This window comes from Arachis duranensis, chromosome 8 (assembly GCF_000817695.3).
Source record: "Arachis duranensis cultivar V14167 chromosome 8, aradu.V14167.gnm2.J7QH, whole genome shotgun sequence".
Lineage (NCBI taxonomy): Eukaryota > Viridiplantae > Streptophyta > Magnoliopsida > Fabales > Fabaceae > Arachis > Arachis duranensis.
Genome location: NC_029779.3, coordinates 44,850,674 through 44,860,204, shown reverse-complemented (window position 1 = coordinate 44,860,204; position 9,531 = coordinate 44,850,674). Strand labels below are relative to the sequence as shown.

At 38.5% G+C, this 9,531-nt stretch overlaps 2 protein-coding genes across 2 annotated transcripts in view; both read left to right on the top strand.

Moving 5' to 3' along the window:
* Positions 1-103: 103 nt before the first annotated feature.
* LOC107463106 (cyclin-A2-2) overlaps positions 104-9,531 on the top strand; it is a 66,104-nt gene continuing 56,676 nt past the window's right edge. The window contains exon 1 of the mRNA XM_016081846.3: positions 104-236. The gene's annotated coding sequence lies outside the window, so the exon portion shown is untranslated. The remainder of the gene's footprint in view (positions 237-9,531) is intronic.
* Positions 1,253-2,195, top strand: LOC107463322 (probable NAD(P)H dehydrogenase (quinone) FQR1-like 3; the record flags this gene model as incomplete). The annotated part of the gene is given in 2 exon segments (XM_016082109.3): positions 1,253-1,510; positions 1,784-2,195. Coding segments are annotated over 2 exon segments (484 nt in total), but the record flags the coding sequence as incomplete, so codon positions are not given.

Sequence of the window (9,531 nt, the reverse complement as noted above, 5' to 3'; positions counted from 1 at the left end):
AAGAGCGTCCACATCGAATCACAAGAGCGAGGGCTAAGGTCTTAGGATCAGTTGGAGGGATACCACCCTACTCAAGACCATCATTTAAAAATGAGCAGAAACATGTACTTAGAGGAAGTTTCACAAGAACAGGTTCTGATGAGAACAAAACTTCTGTAGTTGTTGATCCCCTGGATAAGAGAAAACAAGTGCTTAATGATGTAACTAACATCTGTAGTAATGCTTCAACATTTCAGGTATGCATGAAAAAGGCTTCACTGTACCTTCAAATGTAGAATTAGATTTATAAGTCTTTTTTCCTTAAAAAAAATGGAAATGAAACTATATCTGATTCATCGGTCTTTATTTTCCCGCTCATAATTGATTCGTTGAGTTCTACAAAGTTGCGAATTTATGTAAGTATAGGCTTCAATGTCCCTGTAAGTTTCAGTTGGTGATGCATAGTGAATGTTCATTATGAAGGTCATAAGAGTCTTTATTTTCCCGCTCATAATTGATTCGTTGAGTTCTACAAAGTTGCGAATTTATGTAAGTATAGGCTTCAATGTCCCTGTAAGTTTCAGTTGGTGATGCATAGTGAATGTTCATTATGAAGGTCATAAGAGAGTCAAATGGGATCAGATATGTACTTTGGTGCATAATATCGATATCATAAATTTACTATTAGCACACTAACTATCTGTTTGGTTGTTCAGAAGAATGGTAATTCGGATGAAGTTTGGACTTAAGTAATTGAGTGAAGTAGGGTATTTAGACTTGGACGGGAACTTTCTGAGGGAATGACTGTCCGAATTGTCGATAGATCGGCAGGTAGAATTATTTGTAAAGATACTCTGATATTAAAGTTAATGTCTATATTAAGGTTATTAATTAGGATAAAAAAGGTGACGTATTTTTAGAGAGGGATAGATTTTTCTCCATTTATATTTTGAATTTAGATAGATCCATTCGTTTGAGTCCATTTGCTTGAAAGCTTTTATTAGCTATTCAGATCACTTTAGCAAAACGTGAGATGATACGTAAATCATCCTTGGGTTTGGATATCAAGTGACCCGGTGGATCGTCGATCCACAGTTAGACTGGGCCGGGACCCTTGTTAGACTGGGCCGGAATACTATCAAAATTAAAGTATATATATAAGCGGAGTTCTATGGTGTGGATGGCATATAATATCCACACCTGTGGATATTATGTGGACACCTTGTTCAATAAATACGTTTTGGTTGCTTATGCTCATAGCTGATGGGACATTGACTCTCTCCGATCGAATATTGGAAAAGCTGAAGGCCCCTCCTAGGCCGGATGATGTAACGGACATCAAACCGGAACAACTTCTGGAAGCTGATGGTTTTATATTTGGTTTTCCTTCTCGATTCGGCATGATGCCAAGCCAACTGAAGGCATTTTTTGATGCCACTAGTGAGCTATGGGCCTCCCAAGCACTTGCTGGCAAGCCTGCTGGAATCTTTTGGAGTACTGGCTTTCACGGCGGAGGCCAGGAACTTTCAGCGTGAGTAAAATGAACTCTAAATGCTTCCTACTGTTGTTATCATTTCAATTTAGAACATAACAAACTTGTTCATTTGTTCTATCAGAATTGTTTTGATCAAACAGATAATTCTCATAATGTTGCTTGTCATGCCTCTTAACAATTGTATCTTCACTTTTCCAATAGTGACCAAGACTATGAACTATATTCGTTAGTGACTAGTGATTCTTATGCTATGAAATTATGAATTTATTGAATTTAGTTTTCAATTTTCCTCTAAATCTTTAATTGCAGATTGACAGCAATAACTCAATTAGCTCATCATGGCATGCTTTTTGTGCCCCTTGGATACACATTTGGAAGTGGCATGTTTGAGATGGATGAGGTGAAAGGAGGCTCAGCATATGGTGCTGGAACCTTCGCCGGAGATGGAACTCGGCAACCTACCGAGCTAGAACTGCAGCAGGCCTTTTACCAGGGTAAATATATGGCTGAAATTGCAAAAAAGCTAAAAGTCTAACCTTCTGCTAACAAATTTATTCAAGAATGTCCTGTAGAGCATGTTGACAAACCATTAGACACACACGTTTGTGTCAAACCTTGCAAGACATATTAGCAACGTGTATATATATATATGTTCTCAATTTCAAAATTGTAGTTTGTACTTCAGTTGGTGAAACATGAGTTAGACGAAGTTCTATGTTCAGATATGAAGAAACAAGTTCATTAAAACAACTTGTTCATGTTCATTTTTAATACACCAATAGCAACAATTTCAATGAAGAACTTATTGTTTACTTGTTTTACATTGATTCAGAGGAAAGAACAACTCCAAGAAATACGACCCCAAAAAAAGTAGTTATCAATTGTTACCCACCATATGACCAATAAGTTCTCTAACAGCATTGAAAGGTGATCCACCATTAATAACAGTTTTCCTAGCTATCTCTTTCATCTCTTGCACCTTCTTGTGCACAATATTATTATCTCTATCCATCAATTGTTTCGACCCTTTCTCTATCTCATTCGCCTTTACAATAAGACCTTTGAACTGATTTGGCTTGTTTGGGATGGACCAAAGCTTCCTTTGCTCCCAAAACAGAGAAAAACAACAGAAGTAGTTTCTTGGTCATCAAGAAATCTCAGTAGTTTCTCATGCTGTAATTGGTCTAGATTTGGCTGATGGTGACCTTTGAGCTCAATCAAAGGGCCAACAGAATAGATTGGAGGAACTCCTGTTTTGCCGTCGGATAGGCGATAATGCATCAAAAGCATACCTCTCCAACTCCTAGAAGGTATTAACAATTATTCCTTTGGTGTTTGTAAACCTCTGAGCAAGCCTGTAATAAGCCAAATATCCGCCATCTCTATCCAATGCAGGAAAGAAAGAGCTCAATAGAGTAAGTGGAGTATAAGAAGAAAACAAACAAAACAAACTAAAATAGTTAAAGCAAAGAAACCAACGCTAAGAACACTCATAAATATCCTCCTGTCATCTTTGCCATTGTCATCAACGACCAAAGGGATCCGCTCCTAGCCACTCATTATAGTTCATAAAGGACTGATGGATAATCATGTCAACCCCTTTTCCTTTATTCTGAAAAATCCTTCTATTCATTTCTAGCCGAATGTTCTAAATAATCGCATACCATCCACCTCTTGCGTTCCACCTTACTAGTTGGTAGCTCAGTCCAACTTTGAAAATGTTCCTTTAGCGTTCCCGGACACGACCATAGACTTCCAACAAATGACAACCATGCACACTAAACCTGCTAAGAAAAATCACAACCAAGAAACAAGTGGTGACTATATTCAACACCTTTGTTGCATAACATACATACAACATCTTCCTGGTTTACCACCCCAAACTGACTCAGTCTCTCCTTCGTATTGACTCTTCCAGTAGTCAACACAAACCAAGAAAATAATTCTACTCTTGGTGGAACTAGACCTTTCCAAACTATCCTAGTAAAATTGTAGCTTGCTATATCCTCCGGAATCATTTTCGCCTGCATCACCTACACAAAGGAGTTAGTAGAAAATACACCTTGTTTATCAATCATCCACACAACTATATCCTCTCTGTCATAAGCAAGTTTGAACAGTCTTAAAGTTTCATGCAACTGGTTCACTATATCCAACTCCCATTGGAAAAGTTCTCGCCTCCATTGGAAGTTCTATCTCCACTCTAACCCGTCGCAAAACGCACAATCCCCATTAACGGATCCTTTTTGGTTTGAAACTGAGAAAAGCCTTAGAAATTGATTTTTCAGGGAGCCGCCACGCATCCATACATTCTTCTAGAACTGAGTCCCTCTCCCATCACCAATCTCCATAGACAACCCATTAATCATCTTTTGTCTTACTTGTTGATCCTTGAACTGTATATGGCAAATATCCTTCCCCCCTGGCGGATAGGTAACACCTGGGATGACAGCATCACATTTGGGTTCAGGTAAAGAGCAAATCACCCTCTTCTATAAGGGACAATCCTCATTCGAGAAACGCCACCACCACTTAAATAGAAGGGCTGTGTTGCGCACCATGGCATCCCCAACGTCCAACCCACCAAACATTTTGGGAGCCTGCACCACCTCCCACCTAATCATTGCCATACCATTCCTACCATCATCCTTACTCCATAGAAATCTTTTCTATAAGAAAATCAGTTTCTCTACAACAGCCTTTGGCATTTTATATAAGCTCAAATAATAGACAGGGAGACTGTTCAAAGTAGATTTAATGAGCACTAACTTACCGGCTTTATTAAGTACCTTGGTTTTTCATATGCTCAGCTTCTCTTCCACTTTTTCTATGATGGGCTTCCAAGTCTTCACTAATCTCGATTTTGCTTCTAACCGGGATCTCTAAGTATTTCACTCGAAGAAAAGCTACATTGCAACCCAATACCCTACACATATGTTGTACCCACTAATCATCACAGTTAATTGGGATAAAGCTTGATTTATCAAAATTAACAGTCAGCTCCGATATTAGCTCAAAACAACGAAGGATTCTCTTTTAGTTCTTAATGGTCTCTTCCTCTAGGGGACAGAACAGAATAGTATCATCCGTAAACTGAAGATGCGACAACTCAATATGATCTCTATCCACCAGTAACGGTGATATGCGCCTGTTTCTTACCGCCTCCCTAAACATTATATGTAGAACATCAATGATAAGTACAAATAGAAATGGAGACAACGGATCACCCTGTCGCAGACCACTTTCCATCTTAAACATCTTAGATGGCGAGTTGTTTATCAGCAATGACATAGAAAACGTAGTTATGCACTCCATAACCCAATTCCTTCATCTTCGCCGAAACCCCATATTTTGCAACACAAGGTCTACAAATCTCCACTTGACTCTATCATATGTTTTTTGAAAGTCTAGCTTTATTATCACCACTTCCTTCTTTCTCAATTTAATCCATTGAACTATTTTGCATGCAATAAGAGCCACGTCATGAATCTTCCGCCCTTTGACAAAAGCACTTTGTATTTCACCTACTAGCCGTGGCATTATTGCTCGCATTCTCCTAACCAGTATTTTTGAATGACTTTATACACAGAACCTACCATGCTGATCGGCCTAAGGTCTTTGATTTTCTTTGTACCAGTAAACTTAGGGGCCAATGCCACCCAAGTGAGATTTGCATCTGCCGGTAATTTGGAAGTCAGGAAAAAATCCAATACCGCTGCCGTAAATTTAGAGCCAATTTTAGCCGAACACCTCTTTATGAAATTCATGTTGTATCCATCACTTCCTGGAGGTTTGGATGATTCATAATCCCACACTGCTTCTCTAACCTTCTCAAGAGTTGGTTGCACCTCCAAAGCCAAAGCATCCTCTTCACCAATCATTTCTACCAATTCGTCCCTGAACCCCACCAATGGAGACTCCTCCTGATGATACAAATTCTTATAAAACCTTCATGACCTTTAAAGCATCCTCGCATTCTTCCTAGAGAAACTGTCAAGACCTTTAATTTATCTGTGAAATGTGCCTCATCAAGTTCTCTCCATTCCTCCTTGACCATCCTCAGAAAACCTTCATGAGTAAACCACGAGTCAATATTTTGGAACGGTCTCGACCTATCTCTTAGTCTCTTAACTTCCACTATAATAGGACAGTGATCAGACAAACCCCTTGGACCACCTCGTAACCAAGTTTTTAAAAACGTCTCCAGCCATTCCAAGCTAACGAGAACCATATCGATACGGCTATAGGATCAACCTTTGAACCATGTAAACTTGCAGTCAGTAATCAGCAAGTCTACCACACCCATGTCATGTATCCAATTCTTGAAGTCTTCGGCTGACAGGGATAAACTATCAGTGCCTCGTCTTTCCTCCACCTATACATTCTCATTAAAGTTTCCCATAAAACAACAGGGAACCTGGCATAATCCAGTTATGTAGCTCAACTCCTCCCACACAAGAAATTTTTCATCTCTAACATGTGCACCATAAACCAAGATAAACGCACAATTAAAATTAATTTTCAACAACTCTCCTTTAACACACAACCATCTCTCCCCTTTATAACTATTTCTTATTTTAAAAAAATCATCATCCCATATTAACAATAACCCACCAGATGCACCATCAGACTCAACATAGTCCCACCCCATGCAACTAATTCCCCAAATTTTTGGTATATCAAATTTAGTCATTATCTGTCTTTTAGTCTCCACCAAACTTAACATGTTTAATCTATATTTCCTCTTCAGGTCCTTTACCATCCTCATCTTTCCATCACCCTTCAACCCCCTAATATTCCATGAAGTAATAATCATTTCAAAAAATTATTGCACACCTTTTTATGAGTTTTGGGACTGCTCCGTCTTGCTTTTGCCTTCTGTTTTGCCAGCCTTCTTTTCTGAGCAGCTTCTTCATTTTGTTGTTGAAGAATAGCCATTATGTCATCTTCTTCATTGTATAGCACTGCTCCTGAATCCCTTGCTCCAGGTTCTTTTGTTTTCTACAAGCTACTCCTCCAATGTTAAAACCTCATTATCACTAGCTTCACCAACATTGGCATGTGCTGCGTCCTGCAGGTTGTCCTCATCATCATCGTATCCATCTTCGTCATTAATTACCGACAAATTTTTGTCAACAAATGCTTCCATTCCCAGCCTTGCAATACCAAATCCTTCCTTTTGTCCGCCATTGTGTGCAGAGTTATCAACGTCAGCATGTCCCTTTTTTGAACTGTCGTCCACGCTCAACATCCCTTGTAGCAAATCATCCCCTCCATCATGCTTGAATAATCTGCACCACCCACCTCCTCCGCATGTGTCCATGCTCGAGCCTCCTTATGCCCTCGCATCATGTGCCAATACCGGCGCATCACAATAGACGTGTGGTTCATCTTCCAAGTGGCACCCATGCACCGTCAGAGTAGCCGCACCACCCTAGTCAAGTCGCCCTCCTCCTTACCAGTTCGCTCCTTCACCATTTGCCCGACCATTAACCACCAAGCTTTGTTCTGGCCAACGCACAACCTCTGTACCAGTCGCCGTCACACTTTTTTCACCAGGGAGATGTCGTGCTTCTCCAGCCCTTGAAGCCACACCCCTAACGCGTGCAAATCCCTAGGCGAAGAGGCTTCCGTCGCTGGTGAGGCGCTACCCCGCAGGATCAACATTCCCTGACCCGCTTGCTTTCGGACTGGCCTAATGTAGACCCAACCCGTCCGCGTTATAACCAGCCCCTGATGAACTTTCGCTGCTCCAAACTGATGAGCTGCTTTGGAGCTTGGGTCATCCAGGCCCATTACGTTATAACAGTTTCTCATTCCATTGGAGGGCCCTTATTAGGTTCAAGCCCATTAACCCTTATTGCTCCCATATGTAGCCCATTAGATTTAAAACCATAGTCCCATGGAATAGTCAACTTAGAATCCACTTTATTACTCACCTCATATCCTATAAAATTAGCCATGCCTTCAATACCACCATTATTAAATTGATAAGTTACCAGTTTCAATTGATTGTGACTTAAATTTTCATAACTCCACTTGTTCAAAATTGTTTCTGAAATTACCAATCTATCATCATCTTCAATCTCCTCCCCCCGCACCTCGATAACCACTTTCGCTGCCTGATCTGCATTGCCCGTCAAATTTGTCAGCCTTAGCGATGTTATAATAGCATCATCACATTCCTTTGTAGGTATGTTCCTCGAGTGGCCACTGCTTCCCTTGTCAGCTTCCATCATTTCCACCTTACCATTCTCTCCATATGTTTCGCGTCCCACCTCTTTTACCAAAACGTCAAAGCCGCTGATGCCTATTGTGATATGGACACATTCATTGATCACATCCATCACATAGGTATCAATTTGTACACAGTCGACACTAAAAAAGATGCACGATTTTGTCGCGTTATCACACCCAACCACCTCACCCTATTGGCTTTCTAATCATCTGAAAGTATCCATAGACCATGCATGTAATGGGACCCCAAAGCATTCTAGCCACACCTTTCAAGTTTCACTTCTCTCTGACTAGTCCCACCTCCGTACACTATGGAACAACTGTAGTAGGCTATTCATTTTGAATGTGTAAGCCTCTTCTGCATTCAAGAGGCTGTCAAAGGTCAACAGAACTTTATATGCACCCATTTTGCGCACCTGGATAACTTGAGGAAAATTCTTCACAACCGATACCTTCAGTGATCTGAAGTCAATAGCCTTCGTCGTTCCCCCAACTAGACTTTTCTACAACCAGTCTAAATTTTCTTTCACCACCGCCACTTCCACCTTCTTCGTCCACCTATTCCCATACGGATCTTAAACTTTTTTTTCTCATTTGTTAAATCTTTGTTGGAGGTAGCCGTGATTTTCTGAGTCTCTTTTCTTTCTTTTGGCGTTTGACGAACCATAGTATTTCGAGTTTCATCTCATGGATGAATTCTGTTCATATCTTTCAGCTCGATCATTCTCCTATATTTAGCTTCCCCCACAAACATAACATTGCCTCTCATTCTCATACAATTTATCTTCACAATAGCCTTCAAGGCCCCTCCTTTCGTAGTGTAACGTATAAATGCAAAAATGTATATACAACTATTCTTTTATTTTTTCGATAAGTATATATCATTTATGTCTACCTTTTTAACCTGACCTATCATTCTACCTTTCCTTATGTTTTTCACCCACTTTCTCTTTTTCCCTCTCTCTCTCTCATCTCTTTCTCAACCAAACACGTTATATATTTTATAAATTTATTTTTAATAAAGTACAAATATTTCTCTATGTTGTGCAAAAAAATTGAAACACATAATTTGAATTGGAAAGAATTTTTTAAAATGATCTCAACATTCAAAATTAAAAAAATTTAACAATCGAAGTCAGAAATAACTCAGCAATTGAAATAAAAAAAAGTTCATCAGTCAAAGTTAAAGATAATGTGCGTGTAAATTAGGCCATGGTTAGAGAAAACAAGAATGATTAATTTTAGTGGTCAAGATAAAGTATGTTTGGTATCCAAATCTACTTATTAAATTACTAAAAAACTCAAGTGTATTTGAGATTCAAAATTATTTAAAGTCTAAGGCTTAAAGTTTAAATTTTCTTAAAATTCAAGGTTATGCCAAATAACTTAGATTTTTTTTTATAAACAAAATTAGTTTCAATAAGTTATAAAAAACTTTTGATGATTCACATACTTACACACCCTCAAAATTTCAGTTACTAATGCACAAAAACACGAATCATAAGTCTATATAAATATTGAGAGATTTTATTATTTTTCTTTCGATCATTTCAAGCCTATTTAATTTTATTATTAAGATGAATTAGAAAATGGCCACACAGGCGATTGTAAGGTAAGAAGGGGAATCGAGCAAAACATAAAATAATAAATGTTAATTCTATAGTGTTTATGTGTTGATATCTAATTTTTTATTAATTTATCTTTTATAGTAAATTTTAAATTTTTAAAATTATATATATATATTTTTTAAATTAAATATTAAATTTTTAATTTATTTTGATAATTTAAACACCATATTTTAAGTATCATAACAATCATCA